This window comes from Vipera berus (genome assembly GCF_964194415.1).
Source record: "Vipera berus genome assembly, chromosome: 2".
Taxonomy (NCBI): domain Eukaryota; kingdom Metazoa; phylum Chordata; class Lepidosauria; order Squamata; family Viperidae; genus Vipera; species Vipera berus.
In genome coordinates, this window is record NC_138203.1 from 245,909,331 (window position 1) to 245,922,655 (window position 13,325).

Genomic DNA, 13,325 nt, shown 5'->3' on the forward strand with positions numbered 1-13,325 from the left:
AGCATACGCCTGCCTGAAAAAAGTGCCTACATTGACGGGAATCAGCTGGGCAGCATCTTCAGCTGCCTTTGATTGAGAAGGGGGGGGCCTCCCAGCTCCCCAGTGGTGTAAGATTCATTTATACTCCTCTACTGAACACTACTATGACTCCTTTATTGTCTTGCTTCTCAGTATTTCCTGTCTGTCTTATAATGTGTCGTTAAAGTTTATTTTGTTTTCCTTTGTTCAATAAATCTGTCAGCTTCTACTTGATTTGTTTGTAGCATTTGAATCCATGGACCGGCTGCTCACATTTTTTTTGTGGGAAAATATGGGGGAGCCCAAATAGCATTATTCTAGTCATCAAGGCACAGATCCAGCACAAATTTAAACAAATAGTAACTTCATAATCAGGTACACCTACATTACTCCTGTAATATCATCAGTTCTAGTATTCTTATAATTTTTCAACAATGTCCTAATATGCTTCCTTTTTTATTACTTTGAACACTAATGCTAATAGCGTTCCTTTTACTTCTACATTTGCTCATATGATTGTCACTCTCATATAAACTTCTAAAAATTCTTTCTAGAATCTTATTTCTGTTTCATCCCCAACACTTCATTGCTTTATTTTTTAATTCCACTCAATTTGTTTAGCCTTCTTCACCCATAAACAAAACTATTTTTTTTTATTTCCACCAAATCATCTCCATTTCCTCTGCTTTTTTAATTAAATCATACTAGGCTAATAAAGGACAAATAAAATGGACCATCAAAGAAAGAGACAGAAAGATAATCTCTAAAATTAAAGTTTAGATGAAATCAAAATCTGCAAGGAACAGAGGATGAATCCAGCAGAAAAAATAACAAGCTATAAGAAGGTTAAAATTGTAAGTATAAAAAGAGCTAGATAGCAGCAGGAAGTAGAAACAGCCATCTTAAGCAGAGATGAAAATAAATAGTAAGAGAAGACAGAAAACCTTATGGCATAAGAACATAAGCTGCTACAAAATTAATGAGTTGGAGGCTACAGTCTTGGGTAGAAACTTCTGGAGCCTCATTTATGAATGGAGGTAATCAATATATATTGAGTAGCTCAGCGATCTCAAGTTGGGTAACTCTGGTATTCTCCAATGAATATTTGCTATGTATGATGCCATAGTAGATTCCATAGTTCAAATAAAGATTGCAATAAATCTGTATTTTACAGAAGGCACATGCTTCAACTGATTGAAGTACAGAGGACTGAAGCCAGCTGGAATATACAGTGGAATAGTTTTCCTGATTGACAAATTTGTTTGGACCAGAGGATTCTTTACAATTTCATGTATCAACTGTTGCTGAAAGAATGATTATTACATTGCTGCATAAAATGCTTTCTCTTTTTCTAAATACATTGTAAGTGACCCACCCTGTGAGTAATTCCATTCACTTTCTGACAGAGGAAAGAATTTCATGGAGCGACATTGGATGTCTGCATTGTCATTGACATCATGACAGATCTCCTGAACAGCAGACTTACAGACATGCATTGTGAAATTCTGATTCAGTTGAGTAACAAGTAGTTTTAAAGTCAGAATGTATGGCATGGTTGTAACACTAAAGGAATATTCATATGTTAAAAGGTAAAGTTAAAGGTTTCCTCTGTCCACTCATGTCTGATTCTGGGGAGAGGTCACCAACCTTTGGAGCACCAGGGACCTGTTCAGTGGATAGAGGTTTTTCCACGGACTGGAGAATATGTGGTTTTGTGTGCTGCCTGCATCCCACAGATGGGGCTTTGCTTGTTTGTGCAGCCTGGTTGCTGGCATGCTGCGGCCTGGTATTGGTTCACAGACTGGGGGTTGGGGACCCCTGCTCTATGGGGCAGTGCTTATCTCTGATTCACAGCCAAAGAGCCAGCCTTGTCCAAAAATGCTTCTCTGGTCATGTGGCTGGCATAACTATATGCCAAGGGATGAGCATTCATTTAATCAGAATCTGTTTCTGAGTAAACACTGGTCAATGGATGGATGCGTAAATGGAGAGAGATTATAGTTCATATATTAGCTGCACTAACTTTAATTTTGCCAATGCTTTAAATATTCAGCAGAAGTCATCAGCAGACCTGAATAAGAAATCAGTCATTTGCTCAAACTCAATTTCTCACTCTTTTCACATTTTCTCTTCTTGATTCTGTATCCTGATCAAGGCTGCTCAGGAGAGGATGAATTCTTGGGTTTGGGTAATTGTTAATTTCTCTTTGGGGGAGGGAGCAGTCCTGCTGGCCCTTAAAGAGGTGGTGGTACTTCCCTTCCTCAAGGGATCATCACTCGACCCAACTACTTTGCACAACTTTCCTTCGGTTTCCAATCTTCCCTTCTTAGGCTGTTATTTGTATTTAATACCTTTTTGTACTGTGCTTTGATTGTTTTTCATGACTGTTCACCACCTGAGTTGCTGGTTTGAGATGAGCAGCTATACAAGCTGAATGAATGAAAGCATGGATGGATGCATAAAAATACTTTTTTAAAAAAAATGCATTTTCTGTTCTCTTTCCTTAATCTGTGAAGATGAGGTGCCAAATGGAGTATAAAATTTAATACATTCTTTTTAAGTGTTCCACAAGGACAAGTAACAGTGGTTTAAAACAAAAGATAGGATTTCCAAAATTTGATTTTAACTCGCTTGGGAAAAGAAAATGGCTTGTAACAGAGTTTGTTGTGCAGCTTAATTCAAGTATCTTCTGTTTGGATTCTGGGGATGTTTTATACTTACTTATTATATAATATTTGAAAACTGTTTCTATGCATTCTCAGCATGCAGTGTGAAAGGGATACAGAGCTGTCTCTAAAGTGCTGTAATAGCTGATTAGCTATCAAAACAAAAACATGCTTTCAACTCTCTGGTTGCCTTTTTACAATGAAACACATAATTCTTCTAACCTGATCAAATAATTAAACAGTTACATTTTCAAGCAGCTATTTTGGTGAAACTGTATACCACAAAAATCCAGGAATTTATAAATTTGTTTTTTCCCCATTTATATTAATGATTAATTTTTATGTATTTGTAAATAAATCACTTTCCTTATTGAATTCCACCTTTATGGTCAACTACGAATAAACACACCAGAACACTATAGAAGAGGAAACTGCAGTTTTCTGTCAAAAATGCAATTTTAATTGCATGTTGAATGTATGAGCATAATTATCTTAAACATAATAACACATGGCCTATATGTTGTATATGACAGACACCTAAAACATTAAATGCCTATATATTTCATACACTTTACTGGAAATGTGAAAAAAAATAAGTTTCAAGTGATGCAGGAATAAAACTGCATCCAAACTGAATTGTGTAATTCTTCCAGTTGTTTTTGCTATTCTTCTTTACTTGTATAAATAGCAATCCCATTTAGGCTTATATACTACTCCACAGTGCTTTACAGCACTCTCTGGGTGGTTTATAGTGTAAGCATTATTTGACTATTGCCCTCAACAATCTGGCTCCTCATTTTACCAACCTCATAAGAATGAAAAGCAGAGAACAACCTTGAGCCTCATCAAAATCAAACTTTAACCACTGTGCCACCCAGGCTCCTTTTATAAGGCTACATTATAAAAGGTTCTTGGGGGTAGGAATCCTTGTTTGGTGTTGTGTATTTAAGTTCTGTAAAAGTCACAAATGCCATGAGGTAAAAAAGGCGCGGCAAAGGGCTGCCGCTCACCCAACACGCACGCGTGGCGGCCGGCTGACAGTGACAGCTGTCAAAAGGCCGCTGCTAGCCGCTGCGCAGGCGCAGATCCTGACAGCTGTCAAGGCTGCCTGAGGCCGCACATGCGCATTAGCCGGAGCTGTCAAAAGGCTCGCAGCCAGCTGGAAGAAGAGGCGCGGTGGCTGTTGACAGCTCCCGGCTGTCAGAGCTGCCGACAGCGGATTGGCCGGAGCCATGCGGCGGGAGAACTCTATGTTGTGATTGGTTGGTTACCTGTCAAGTTGTGTATAAATAGAGGGAGCCCCCCCGGCTGAGTTCCCAGTCCGGTGCCTTCCCTAAATAAAGGTTTGAGAAACTTGCCAGCTGTCTCTCTCGGTCCTTGCCTCACGCTAGTCCATTTAGTACCTATAATTACGTTTAATGCTTTATTTATAGTGCTAGAATAGCAACGGAATCCTTCAGGAACAACATACATGATAATGAGTACAAATAGTCCTTGACTTATGGCCATTCACTCAGTGTCTGATTTTGAAGTTATGATGGTACTGGAAAAAGCAGAGTTACATGTTCAAAGTTATATGCAGTGTAGTGCTTCCATAGTCTTGAGGTCAAAATTTGGGTATTGGCAGCCTGGCCACATCCATGACCACAGAGGTGCTTTGAGTCACCACCTCCATCTCTCTTCCCTCATCCTTTTGACTCTCCTGCACTCTGCCTTGAGGGACAGCAAGCTGCTCCACAATTGCTCAGCTCTGGGCCTGGTTGCCATGCCCTGGGAAGCCTCAGCCAACCCAGCCCACCACAGCAAGCATTCATGTGCCCAGCTGCCTTCTCTCCAGTTCCCTCTACCAACCTTTCACCTTTTGTGCCCAGGTGCTATGGCCAAAGCAGAAGTGCGTTGCTGTCTTTGCCTATCTCCCTGCTGGTGGATGGAAATGAATTTGCAAATTGGTCTCATGGTTAGGTTTTCTTGACTATTTGCCAGTTCCAAGCACAGAAGGACTGTCAGAACCCACCCCAAACCACGTCTTAGGAAGACAAAACTCTTGGAGCCAAATCTAGTCCAAAAGGAATCTTTACTATGACCTGCTTGGTTGTAGGAATACAAGACTGGACTTTATATTGTTCTACAAACTAAAACCTTATAAAGAGTTCCTGGTTCAACCCCCCCATAACCCCATTTGGTCAGCCCCCCATCAGTTACCTCGTATGATCCCTCTCGTGGGAAAAAGGAACTTAGGACCTTTTATGTTTATTGCTCTCTTCCTTGACACAAGCCAGATGCTACCTACCCTAATCCTACCTTTTGTTCCCCCAGTTGAAAAGGCTTCTCTTTTCCTTTGAAATGCCTAATACAGGCTCAATACACATTCCTTGCTCCTCGGGAGATGGCAGAATCCATGAACAATGTTTTAAACATACATTTATGAATATGATATAAATGGATTCTGACAAGGACTAAGAAACTTCTAGGAGTAAGCAGGCTGCTACATAGCAGAACAGATTTTTTTAAGCAGTAGAGCTTGTTGAACGTTGTTTTTAGAGGTGCTGGAAAAGATTCTGCTTGGAATCTCTCTGCAGGAAAGCAGCTCTCACACTCAGGATGGGTTCTGGTGTTAATAGCAAAGGCTACGTGAGTAATAAATAGCATGGGTGGTATGTTCTGTCCAAAGGAAGGAGGTACAGATTTTGCCAGTTTCTCAGTGGGAAAGACTGCAATACACAAAACAATTATTTGCAAAATACAGTAAGGCGGCTACACCTGCCTTGAAGGGGAAACAGGTGGCTGCGTTTTGTTTATGTTTGCAAGCTGCTTAGGAGGTCTGGGAGAGGCGCAAGCAAGACAAAGTATGCAGAGATAGAGACAGAGGAAGAAGCTCAGGAAAATAAACAGGCCAATGAGAAACAATAGTGGGTAAGAGCAGCCTTAGAAGAAAAAGGATCAGCAGTTAAAGATTTGCCAAAATAAAACAAACTGCTGGAAAAGGGCAGGTAGATGGAATAATAGAGAAACGCAAATTATGTGTTTAACAGATTGCTGAGTGCTGCTAACACTAGCTTAAAAGCAAAAGTGTTCCCACTATCCAATGATACAGCAATTAAAAAATCAGTCTAGAAAACTTTCTTTACATGCTATGGGCTTAAAAATGGATGGTTATGATTTCTGGAAAGAAACTGATTATTCCCAGATAGTCCAATGTGCAATTAATCTGGCAAAATGGTAAATGCTATCATTGGAAGTACAGTACAAATATGCACAAAAATTACCCAATCTTGCCGAAAGACAACCTTGAGGACATCCCACAACTACTGCTACTCAAGTTTTTCCATGTCAAACTCAGTAGATAGCTTGAAAAGTCCTTACAGTTTCCTAAGAAGGACTTGTAAGATATACTACTCAGCTGAAATAGCTCTCTTGAATTTACTGGAAGCAGGAATTCTCCCTCTTATATGACATTATAATGCATTTAGTGAAGGTGAGGGCTTACATACAGCTGGTCCAAATAAAAAGAGGGCTTTAAGTATCCTTATAGATTTGGAACCTTTTGAAGATATTACAAATTTGAAACATGCTTTTGAATGCAACAATCCCACATTGCGGATGGAGTTTCTCAAGAGGATTATCATAGTCAGAAATAAACAAACTTCCAGAAAGTTAACTGTACATTGTCGGAAACATTCAAAAGTTGCAAGTTTGGTTTTACCTACATTTACTTAACCTACCTCAAGAATTAATAAAGATGTTTGACTAAGAATATCCTACAGTTTGGAAGAGAACATAATTGTTATTTAGGTTATGGATTCGGAAATATTTGTCAACTGTTTGATACAAACTATGAAGTACATATGACATTAGGAAGAATACAAAAGTAGAGTTCATGCCGAAGTAACTTCAGCTGTTTGCTTAGCTTACTTTTGTGTCATTCAGACATCTTTTAAAGATTTATTTTACTAGTCTTGATATAGCAATGTAGTAGTGCATTTTATTGCATCAAAACCATGTCATGTAAAACTACTATTGGGCTCTATTGATACAGTTTTGCCCTATTTTACTTTGTAATAAATAAAAATGGAAAATACATTTTTTGACTCAGAAAACTGTATTAAAATAAGTTCCGTTAAGTCTACAGAAAATATCCCAGGGAATTTCAGTAATTACTTCAAAACTATTTTTGAAGTGAGTATTATCTGAAACAAAATTACACAAGGGGAATTTTTAAGATATCTCTCATAAGAAGAAGAAAAGAAACAAAGTAACTGCATTGCTTATTTTGGTAAATAAACAGTAGCATTATGGCACCGTTGTTATTGTTACTATGAGACTTAGGAGGATAAAGCTGTAGAAAGAGAATTTAACTTCCTTTTCAATCCTGGAATATTTCTTTTGCTAACCTCTTAACTTGCAAATTCCATGAATCAGATCCTGCACTACTACTAGCCCATATTTATTTGTAAAGCATCAGCAGCAAAATTCTGTTATGAAGGAATTTAAACTTTTCACCAATGTGCTTAATTTCTCTTGCGCAAGGAGTAAAACCCCATGATGGACAGCAGAGTTATGGAGAGGTATAATGAATGAATGATTTTTTATAACCTAGATGTAACCATATTTCCCTTTATTTTTTCTATCTTTTGATTTATTTACTTATTATTTCTTATTCCTATTCGGTACCTTGTGTAATTTTGCTTTAGAAAGAACAGTGTGATGGATATTTCTGGATATAAGCCTATGTTCTGGACATACATACTCACTAATATTAGCATAAAATGAAAGTACTTTTATGGTTTGTTTAGACTTCCAAAGAGTTTTCTTCATTCTACAGGCCATATTATAGGATAGATATAAATAACTTGGATTAGAGTTAATGTCCAGGCTTTTTGCCTTCTGGTATATTCTCTGCTCCATACACCATATTGCTCCCATTAATGATAATGATGCTTTGATAGCTCAAAGTGCAAAAGACCTGCAAGCTCCAGTAATAAAAGTCAAGGAACACAATGAAAAAGTGGAAATAAATTAAATATAAAGAAGATTAAAGTAATGATAACAAGTAGAACAACCAGTAGTAGATCTGGCAATGAAGATACTAAAGTGGTAGATAGATTCTGACTTTTACCATCAACCATCAACACTACAGAAACAAGCAGTCAAGAAATACACCACAGACTAGCACAGCGGTCTTCAAACGTGGCCCTTTTATGACTTGTGGACTTCAGCTCCCAGAATTCCTCAGCCAGCATGCCTGGCTGAGGAATTCTGGGAGTTGAGGTCCACGAGTCATAAAAGGGACAGGTTTGAAGACCCCTGGACTAGCACATGTCAGAATGGCCATGGAAAAGATATACACGATGCCATGATATATTTATACCTAGAAACATCAGAATAGTGATCTCCATGGCACAGTTTGACCTTCAAGAAGCTGGAGAGAAAGAATATTGATGCTTCTGAAATTTTGTTGTTAAAGAAAACATCTGAGAATACCCTCATCATCCTAGAAAATGAAACAATGGATCATTGAACACATAAACCCATAACTTTCACTCAAAACCAAATGACCAGGCTATACTATAATACTTTCTAACTTTATGCAAAGTCCTGACTCCCTCTAATGCTGGTAAAGGTGGATCAACTCAATTACAGAGTTGACTATGCACCAGTGGAAAACTTGGAAGACATTGAGAAAATCTACCTATGTGGTCTCTAAGAGTTGACACCAACCTGATGGCACATAATAATAGAATCTATCGATAATAATAGAACTGAGTCAGAATTAAACACTTTCAACCTATGACAAAGTGAAGGAATTCTTAAGCTATGTTAACAAAACATGAGTTAAACACCTATACTTTGTAGGAAAGTATCATTCTATAAAGTAATAGTAAGTCAGCAGACACTGAAATGTCAGTTTAATGATCCTAAATGTATAAAAAAATCCCTGACTACCAATAGTTCATGCTATACATTGTGAACAAGAGTCAATATACATAGTGCTTATATCTATAATGGATATCTACCTATGAATACTATAGGAAAAAAATACAAAGATAGGACAAGAAAAACTGAAAATTAAACAAATTAAATGTATCACCAGTGATCTGATGTATCAGTGAAAGCTGCTGATTATTGTTGCTGGTAAATAGGTGATGACCTATAAAGCCCTAAATAGCATGGGTCCGGGTTATTTATGGGAGCACCTTTTGCCAGCGTTAACTTCCCATCGCCCTGTGCGCTCCCACAGAGAGGGCCTCCTCAGGGTGCCGTCGGTCAGGGAATGTCGACTGGCGGCCCCCAGGGGGAGAGCATTCTCTGTGGGCACGCCTGCCCTCTGGAATCAGCTTCTGGTTGAGTTCCGGATGGCTTCCGACCTTCGCTCATTTCGCCGCGACCTGAAGACTTGGCTATTTGAACTTGCCGGCCTGGACTGAGGGACTGGGATTTTAGATCTTAAATTTTAAAAAAAATTAAATTTTAGAATGTGTTTATTGTTTAGGGCTATTTGATTTAATTTTATTTTAATTTTTATACATTATGTGTTGTTTATAATGTTTTAATTGCCCTGTACACCGCCCCGAGTCCCTTCGGAGAGGAGCGGTATATAAATCCAAATAAATAAATAAATAAATAAATAAATAAATAAATAAATAAATAAATAAATAAATAAATAAATAAATAAATAAATAAATAAATAAATAAATAAATTATTACTGCTATTATTTAAAAAGTATTGTCATTATTTCAAAAATAAATTCATTTCCCAAATTTTACAGTTATAAAATTGAGATTTATATATATTTTTTCTAACGTATTCTCCATCATGAGTGTACATATAGAGTCTCCAGCTTTGATCAAAATCAGTATGCCTTTAATAGCATTGAAAAATAGATATATATGGGTAAGGAAGCAACATGGGGCCTCTTTCACTTCAGTCTGGCAGAATTAAACTGACTGCATTATAAAAATGTGATTAATTACAAAGCAGTACATCAATACCTTTTGATCCCTTTTCCAATACATGTTTTTCCCCACTCCTGCTCCTTTCCTCAACAATAGGGAGATGAAAGTGTTTATCAGATTTATAAAGACTTACTGTATCAGATGCAAGACTACTCATCAAAAGTGTATAATTTAATTTAAAACATTAGTATCAGCACATCTGCTGAATTAGAAATGCTACTACTGGCATTTTACTATTCCACTTAATTTGGTAAAAGAGCATTTATATATATAAATTATCGAGCCTTGAATTACATTAAAATAGGAATATTGGCTATAGTGTTACAATTATATGTTGATTATATCTTGGATAAAATAGGGCTATTATTGCAAGGAAAACAATAACGTACTAATTTTATCACAACAAGATTACACTGATGTATTTTGAAGGATTTTCTTTAAAAATCTTACATCAATTGAAGAACTTATTTTTTGTGGGGTGAATTCTCTGGCTTAAATTAATAAAGTTAAGGGCCAGAAGAATCAAATAACCAGCAATGTTGTTCAGCAGAGTATAATAGACAACAAATTGGAACTATGATTGTTTGTTTGATTGCAGACTTGCTACTTCTATCACTATTATAAAGCCATAATAACTCATTTAATAGTTATCAAGGGGGGAAAAAAGGACAGCACTTTTACCTTCTAACACCATAATCCTAAACCAGTTCAACTGTGTACAAAATTGCAGTCTTTATTTCTTAGAGGCAATTATTTGGCAGCATACACAAGCAACATTCTCTCCTAAACGTAATAGCAGCATTTATGTTGTAGGATCAGTAGCGTGATAAATGCATCAATGTAATGGAGCACGGAAGGAATGGGGAAACCTCACAGCAGGAAGAGGAAGTAAAACAAAATATTTTCACTTGGTTTTCCTTATTGCAGCAGTTCTCCCGAGTTCCATAAAAATCAATGAATTGGCGAAACTGATTAAACCACATGCAGTTTTGGTTAGCTTCTCTCATAAAGGAAGCTTTATATGTTTGTCTATAAAATGCTACCCAAGCATATTTGTGCCTAGAGACTACAGACACATGATAAGAGTTGGGTTGTTGAAACTAAGCAGAGCTTGCCCTGTAAGATAACTGCTGAATGGGAGACTATTGGGGTTCTGCAGGACAAAAAAACCCACATTATTTGCTCCTGGGATTAAAATGGGCAATAAAACAAAAAACCAATTGAAAAATGTATGTGCTGGCTTAAAAAAACAGAATAATAACACAGAGAAAAAAACAGCTTGATGAAGAGAGAACACATACATAAAGGAGCTTTCAACAATTGTACAGGCAATGTCAAACATTCTTCAGAAGATAAAGAAATAAACTTATATAAAAATGTATTGATAAAGGGAATCCAAGGTCATTAACATTTGGGTGGCTTTGCATTCTGGAATAGTGTGGTATATTTTGTTGCAGTTAATCTTTTCTGGTCTTGTTCCCAATGTTATAGAGGATCATCTTTAGTAAGATTTTTATTTTGTAGTGCTGTTTTGTTCACTTTTCTTGCTTACTCTGCTGAGTGGTCTGTGGTTTTCTGGCCCAAACACCTCCAACTATTATCAGAACAATACACATTTTCGGAACAAAAGAGATGCAAAAACAAATGTTTTTCTGAAACAAAAACAATGCATCCAATTTAAGACTTACAAACCTTGGAGCATAGATGTGAATGTGGCATTCACTTTATTATTTTCAGTGAGTGTTTTTTTTATTAACACTATTTTTCTGTAGATGAGAAAGGGATTTCTCACCTGGTATGAAACCTGAGGAAGAATAATTAGTATGGCTAAAGAAAAAAGATAATTGTGAATGTAAGGATTTTCCTCTAAAAAAGAAAATAACAATTTTGGCAGTTATATTTTTCCAAAGCACTTAATTCATATATGTGTATGTGTATATGTGTGTGTGTGTGTGTACACACACACACACACACACACACACAAATGTTTCAGGAAAGTAGCTTTTCAGAAATCTACATGCAAATTTCATCATTTGTAAAATTTTCCAAGATCTACAAATTCACAGATATCTTACTGGAGCTCAGGCTAAGGAATTACCTGGAGAAGGTAATATCTTACCTTTCACTATCAGGTTTCCAGTGCTGCTGGCTATGCCAAAATGATTTGTTGCTATACAAGTGTAACTCCCAGCATCTGCTTTGGTAACATTGGCAATTTTTAGAGTTCCATCTTCCAAAATAGTATGTCTGTAAATGGATAAATGCAACAAATAGAATAAATGATGTAGCTTAAAACAGTTTAAACAACTAAGGAACGATTGGCATTTTTATGGAAGTTGATTTGAAAGAATTTTATAAAGGCTACAAAGCATCATTATCAAATACCACTTACATAAGTTATCTCTATATTGGTTTGGCAAATGCACAAGCCACTAGAAAAATTGAGACACTATCAATTAATAAATTTTAAATGGTTCTATTATAATGGAGAAGAATAGCTTACTTAGTGTTACTTAATTTTGGTTGAGTAGTTCTAATTATTACAGCAAATTTCTAATGCACATAGAGCAGGGGTCTTCAAACTCATCCCTTTTATGACTCATGGACTTCAATTCCCAGAATTTCTCAGTCAGTGTGCCTGGCTGAGGAATTCTGGGAGTTGAAGTCCATGAGTCATAAAAGGGACGAGTTTGAAGACCCCTGACATAGACTGTGGTTGGCTTTAAGGATCATGTTTAACAGCACAATCATGTTGCATGAATCAACAGTCCATTCTTTTTAACATTCTATAATCCATAAGCACTTTCTTCCTACACTGTGAGTTCCAATTCATAGGGCAATCAATTCAATCACCCAAAAGTACAAGTATCATTGATATTTATCAACCATGAGCCACATTTGTTAGAATAGAAATGTAAGACTGAACATTGACTTTCTGGGAACCAGCAAATTGAGACAGACTGAGATAAGTTGCTTCACATGAGAGGAGTATTTCATCTACTGCAGACAAGAAAATAATAGAAGAAGTTGAGTATCCATTATTATTAACAAAAGAGTGTCAAAGTCACTGATTGGAAACACCCCCAAATGATAGAATGAATTCAATTCAAGACCAAGTCAAGCCAAAGAAGATCATGATAATCCATGATCTGAACTACAGTTGCACAAGAAATGAAATTTGAACAGTTCTGTAATGTTTTGCAGCATTTTATTGATACAACATTAAAAACAAATGCCATGTAAAATACAGGTAATTAAAAGTTTGAAGTGAAACAGCATGTAGAATAATGGGAAACTGACTAGTAGTGGTCAGCCAAAATCATTCAGAATTTATGGTAAATGCCTTCTTTCCAGAACCTAAAAGATTACTTCACAGATGGATACTGTTGGATGGACACCAAAATCAAATTGAATATATATTTTGCAAACAAAGATGGAGATTGATTAAATCAATAAGATCTCTGCTGATTGTAGCTCAGATCACAAAGGTCTTCCACCAAAATTATTTTTTTTTTGTTACTGCTTACAAAAAAAATCATATTTTAACTTCATTCATATTTTAAACTACTAACTGGCGATTTTATCTTTAATCTGGAGAAGGAATCATCTAATTTTTATTAGAGCTTTGGCAACCTTAGATAAGACCCAAGTTAAAATGTGGGTTTTTCTTTCACTGAAGATTGGACT

At 36.5% G+C, this 13,325-nt stretch overlaps 1 protein-coding gene across 1 annotated transcript in view; it reads right to left on the reverse strand.

The window, feature by feature from the left end:
- Positions 1-13,325, reverse strand: part of LOC308663538 (contactin-4-like) — a 288,569-nt gene that overhangs the window by 56,067 nt on the left and 219,177 nt on the right. Inside the window, exon 11 of the mRNA XM_081320031.1 lies at positions 11,758-11,885. Coding sequence (XP_081176157.1) covers positions 11,758-11,885 — 128 coding nt within the window. The remainder of the gene's footprint in view (positions 1-11,757; positions 11,886-13,325) is intronic.